We start from the raw sequence: 4,791 nt of genomic DNA, 5'->3' as shown, positions 1-4,791 counted from the left end.
ATCTCCCAAATACCTGAAAGTTGTTAGGTGCATGTGTAATGCCTGAAGGGCTGTAATTTGCCATGTGAGCTTCTGCTTTGGGAAGTCAGGAAGGCCCCTCAAGTGGCTGTCAGTATCTTACCTACTTCTGTGCTGTCGGTTATGCTTTGTCACAGCACAAATTACGAACTAGCAGAAAAGATGCAGTAGGTCCTTTCCTGTCAGGCTGCACGTGGCCATCTCAAGACGCATTATATATACAGCAGATCCTCATCTTAATCCAGCATGAATCAGATCATCTTGTTGCAGGGCTGCATCCTTATCTTACTACCAGCTGGGGAGAGACGAAGAGATGCTCAGTTTGCCGAGATAGCATTCAAGCTGCGGAAAGACGGGGAGGGCTCTTGTTTTCTCAGGCATTGCCAAATCTTTCTGTTCCCAGTAGCCTCATCTTGACATCAGCTCTGCATGGGCGAGAGGATTTTCTGCTCCCTTGCCTCACTGAAATAACAGCCTCCTTCCTCCTACTCTCTCCCTTCTTGCAGGATCACTACCCCCACTGCCACCAGCAGCATGGAGAGTGTGCGTGAGCTCCAAAACCCACTCTTGGCTAAGGCCAATGAGCACCTTCGCAGCAGCTATTCTTACCACCAGCATCACAGCCAGGACTGCCCCAGTCATCGCTGCCAAGGGAAACTGTATTCCTACATCTTCCAAAACACTGGTGGTGCCAGGACTCACCAGCTGCTGGATGCCAGCTCTCTGCAGCTGGCTGTTGAAGCTTTGTATGGCCCAAATTTCATCCTTGTGAAGGATGAGACCACTCTCAAGGCCAAGGACAGCAAGATGGAAAGCTGTGAGACCACTTTTACAGAAAGCAAAGAAGCTTCATCTGAAGGTCCTGACAGGCAAGATGCGCAAGGGTCCTGCCTGGTAGACAGTGACATCCGCATCCAAACTGTGTCCTATGAGGTGGAGGAAGAGGAGCTCCAGGAGTATGAGGTGAGCTTTACAAGGTGGTATGGCACCATACTCATTCTCTGGTAACTCTGTCCATCAGCTCAAATTCTTGGTTGTTTATTCTCCCTTCTTTACGCAGAGCTTCCCCCACCAGACTCTAGCATCTCCAGCTTCATCATCTTCCTGTGCACCAAAGTATTTCTTCTCCCTCCTTATAACTTCCTCTCTCTTTTCCTCACTGCGGACCTCAGGAGGAGGGCAGCCTGGCTCATGCCTACTGGGAGCAAGGGGAAGGTGGGGCAGTCTTTGCAGGACCGTTGGGACATGGGGACCCTTTGACAAGGGCAGCCTGCTGCCACTATGGCACTAGAGTTAAGAGGAAGTAGCAATCCTTGCGTAATAGCAAAATTCGCACACCTGATGGCTGCAGCTAAGGAAAAGCTTTATAGATAAAGACAATATGAATATTGCAAAGGAAGAATGAGAGCTGACAGCAGCCTCGTTCTGTGTGCTATGCCCCACCACAGCTCAGGCAGTGGTGCAGAGACTGGGAATATCATCCAGGACCTTGAGAGGTGGGAGTGGGTCCTCAGAGCCCAATGGAGCTGATTTCTGATGACCCAGCACCTCTGCTGCTTTTGGTGCCAGAGGTGTGGCCTTTTCAGATGGCAGCAGGGATGTCCCCACTTCTGCACGCCTTCCCCACCGAGACATATCGCTTCCAGGCCTATTTGCAGCTGGCCAAGCAGTGACCAAAGGCAGGAGGGCTGGCTACAGCCTCTCTGAGCAATGAACTTGCTAAGGGGACAGGACATTTCACCTGTGTGATGGAGGCTCCAATTCAACCGCTTTCCCTCACTTGCTAAATTAGTTTAGCAGGATATCGATTTCCTAGTCCCTAATGGGGATAAGGCACTTTGTTTAAGTTTGTTTAACCTGACAAACAGCCAGTTCTGCCAAAGCTCAAGATATTTCAGTTTAAGACTATCTATCTCTCAGGGAAATCCCAGACCCCCAGCAAGCAAGATCAGCATTTGCTCTGGCAGAGAGCCGAGAATCTACTCTGCTTCTGAAATTGCTGAGCTACGTTTTTTTCTCATCAAACTGGTCTAAGCAGGCTAAAATATTTTTGAAACTCCTTGAATTTGCAGATGGGAGATGTGTGAGATTATGTGATGGGACCAGAAGAGAGCGGGAGCTGGGAATAGAGGGGCTGAGATGCAGCCTGCAGGGTAGCATGGGGAGGTGGGCATGTGCTGAATCCATCTGGTTTTGCAGAGCGACTCCTCCAGTGACAGCGAAAGCGAAGATAATTTCCTGATGCTTCCACCCCGGGACCACCTGGGTTTGGCCCTTTTCTCCATGCTGTGCTGCTTCTGGCCCCTGGGGATTGCTGCCTTCTACTTCTCCCAAGGGGTAAGGGATCCCTTTGCTTGCCTGCATGCACTGAGCGCTGGAGCAAGGGCCATGCAAGCTACAGCGGGACCAGGCACCTTTCTGTCTCTAAAGCTCATCTCTGTGCCATGCCCAGACCTCTGAAGGCTGAGACAAAGGGTGTTCTGGGCTCCTGGATGTCTCCACAATGGCTGAGAATTTACAAGCTCTCCAGCTCTTGTGTGTGTTATTGGAAGTTAGGCTTTTCCTTTGGGTCTTTTGGGTGTTATTTAGGGAACTGGGGCTTCCTTTAGCCCCTTGGCCAGATTTTCACCCTCCAGACAGGCTTAGGAAAATGGCATTTTCCCAGCTGTCCTCTCATTCTCCAGACTTGCAGAGGTCCTACGTTTCAGCACAGTCTGAAATGCAAAGGGGGGCCTGGTCTCTCTATAGCTGCTCCGTTGCTCTTGTTTCTGACACGTGTGTTGAGCTGTGTGAGCCAACACCGGGCTGGCAGAGGCTGGAGAGGGTGGTGGCCCTTGGTCTGCACAAGCTCAGAGAAGCTGCTGTCTTCTTGAGGGCTTAGCCTAGAGCCTGGGCTCACTTACATCACTGTTGACCCAGAATATTTCATGCAGAGCCAGGGGATTTACTCTAAGTTTGCCTAGATGCTGCTGTACCAAGAATAGATAGAGGGAGGCATTAAGAAGTTAAATCGAGATGACAGAAACAAAAATGGGTAAGTATATAACATGAGTACCAGGCACAGAAGCAGTGAGAGGCAGGGGAAGCATTAACTGATTAGGACTCCAAGGAGTGGCTGATTTCACATTTTTCCACGTGGTGCAGAGTGGCACGGTATACTCTCCACGTGATGATGTCTTTGGTGCAATTTATATTTAGCTCCATTTTCTGTAACTACCGCTTTTGTTCACTCAGTGAGCAAGGACCATATCTTTATTCAGTGTCTGTGCACAGTGGGTGCCCTGATCTCCACATGGTGACCTGAGCATAAATAGTAGGTAGTACTAAGAGTAGTATTAATGCATCCTAATTACTCAGGGAAGCTGGAAGTTGCCAGCCAAGACAGCTGACACCCACATCTGCCTCCACCACTCCATTTGCCCTTCTATGGCAAATAGGCTTCAGCTGAAAACCCCATATAGGCAAAATCAAGTGGCAGCACAGCGAGACCAAGGGGCTGTGCTGTCTGGAGTCAGCTCCCTGACACTGTGCAGTGCTCGTTATATATCTGTGTAGGGTATATTTATATCTAGTCAGTACCATACAAGCCATCGCCCCTGTGTACCAACCATTCGCCTGGGCTTATGAGGATCCAGTCACCCACTCACAGCTCTGGCTGGGGCTTGCAGAAAAATGGCCAAAGTCCACACTTCCCTTGGAACCAAAATCCACAGGGAAATGTGTGTAGGCAGCACTGCTGTGCTGAGCCCTTCTGGACTGACAGCTGCCTTGCTGTCCATCCCCAGCCTTCGAAGGATGCAGTAGCCAGGGAAGAGGGGCTGACTCAGTAGTGAGACGACTGCATGCAGGCTAAAAGGCCAGATTGCTACAGCTGTTGGCAATGTGCATTTCTTCTCCTTCCAGACCAGCAAGGCTGTCTCCAAAGGAGATTTTCATCTGGCAAGTTCAGCTTCTCGACGAGCTCTCTTCCTTGCCGCGCTCTCCATAACCATCGGCACAGGAGTGTATGTCGGGGTGGTGGTAGCACTGATCGCTTATCTCTCCAAAGGGGGCCACGTATAGCTGCCACCTACACATCAGTGCCGTCCCTGCCTGCCAGCTCTCCTGGGATAGAGCTTTCCTGTGGAACACAGGGCACCAGTGCCTGCAAGGGCTGCTTGCACAGCATGACCCTGGCTTGGATGACCTGTGCAGGCTCTTTCCCCTTTCAGACAAACAGTAGACCCACGTTCTCCCGAGTTTGTGGGGTGCCACACTGGCCTGGATGCTGGGACCAGGAGGAGCACTTTTGCCTGCTGGAAGATGTGCAGGAGAGATGCTACATGCTGCTGCTGGGCTGCTGCCATCACCCCTGCTCCAGACCCTCACAGCTGGGAGGTCCACTGCTGGTGCCCAAGTTTGGCTCATGAAGGGGGCATTTGTGGAAGAGCGGGGATACGGCACTGGGGAGTGACCTTGGGATGCTGGAGTCCTGGTGGGTTCTCCCATGCACCAGACTCCCATGGTGGGGACAACATTCTCATTTTAGTGCCACAGCGTGGCACCTAACCCCTCAGCTGCAACAAGGTAGGAGGGGACAGTATGGACATGACTAAAGGGCATGCTCTCCACATCCCTCTGCAGACAGACCCCTGATCCTGGGGGCATCCCAGTCACTGGGCAGTCATGGGAAAACAAGGAGGAAGGCAAGCTGGTGGTTGCATGTTGTCACTTCTATCATTGGAGTAAGCTGACAAAGACAACAAGGTTTTCTCAACATTAATGATGACTGAC

General features: G+C 51.2%; 1 protein-coding gene across 1 annotated transcript; it reads left to right on the top strand.

Annotated features, from left to right (window-relative positions):
* Nucleotides 1-324: 324 nt before the first annotated feature.
* SYNDIG1L (synapse differentiation inducing 1 like) lies at nucleotides 325-4,376 on the top strand. Its single transcript, XM_069857044.1, has 3 exons — nucleotides 325-981; nucleotides 2,218-2,355; nucleotides 3,922-4,376. The coding sequence occupies exons 1-3, from the start codon at nucleotides 553-555 to the stop codon at nucleotides 4,078-4,080; spliced, it is 726 nt and encodes a 241-aa protein (XP_069713145.1). The 5' UTR covers nucleotides 325-552; the 3' UTR covers nucleotides 4,081-4,376.
* The last annotated feature ends 415 nt before the right edge of the window (nucleotides 4,377-4,791 follow it).

This window comes from Phaenicophaeus curvirostris, chromosome 5 (assembly GCF_032191515.1).
Source record: "Phaenicophaeus curvirostris isolate KB17595 chromosome 5, BPBGC_Pcur_1.0, whole genome shotgun sequence".
NCBI classification, from domain to species: domain Eukaryota; kingdom Metazoa; phylum Chordata; class Aves; order Cuculiformes; family Cuculidae; genus Phaenicophaeus; species Phaenicophaeus curvirostris.
The sequence above is the reverse complement of the archived record's forward strand: the minus strand, read 5'-3'. Positions and strand labels throughout refer to the sequence as shown.

Bases quoted from the DNA above. Each gene is read 5' to 3' on its own strand.
- SYNDIG1L (XM_069857044.1), top strand. From the start codon at position 553: ATGGAGAGTGTGCGTGAGCTCCAAAACCCACTCTTGGCTAAGGCCAAT. The intron at 982-2,217 runs GTGAGCTTTACA...CTGGTTTTGCAG, and splicing joins AGGAGCTCCAGGAGTATGAG to AGCGACTCCTCCAGTGACAG. The intron at 2,356-3,921 runs GTAAGGGATCCC...TTCTCCTTCCAG, and splicing joins CCTTCTACTTCTCCCAAGGG to ACCAGCAAGGCTGTCTCCAA.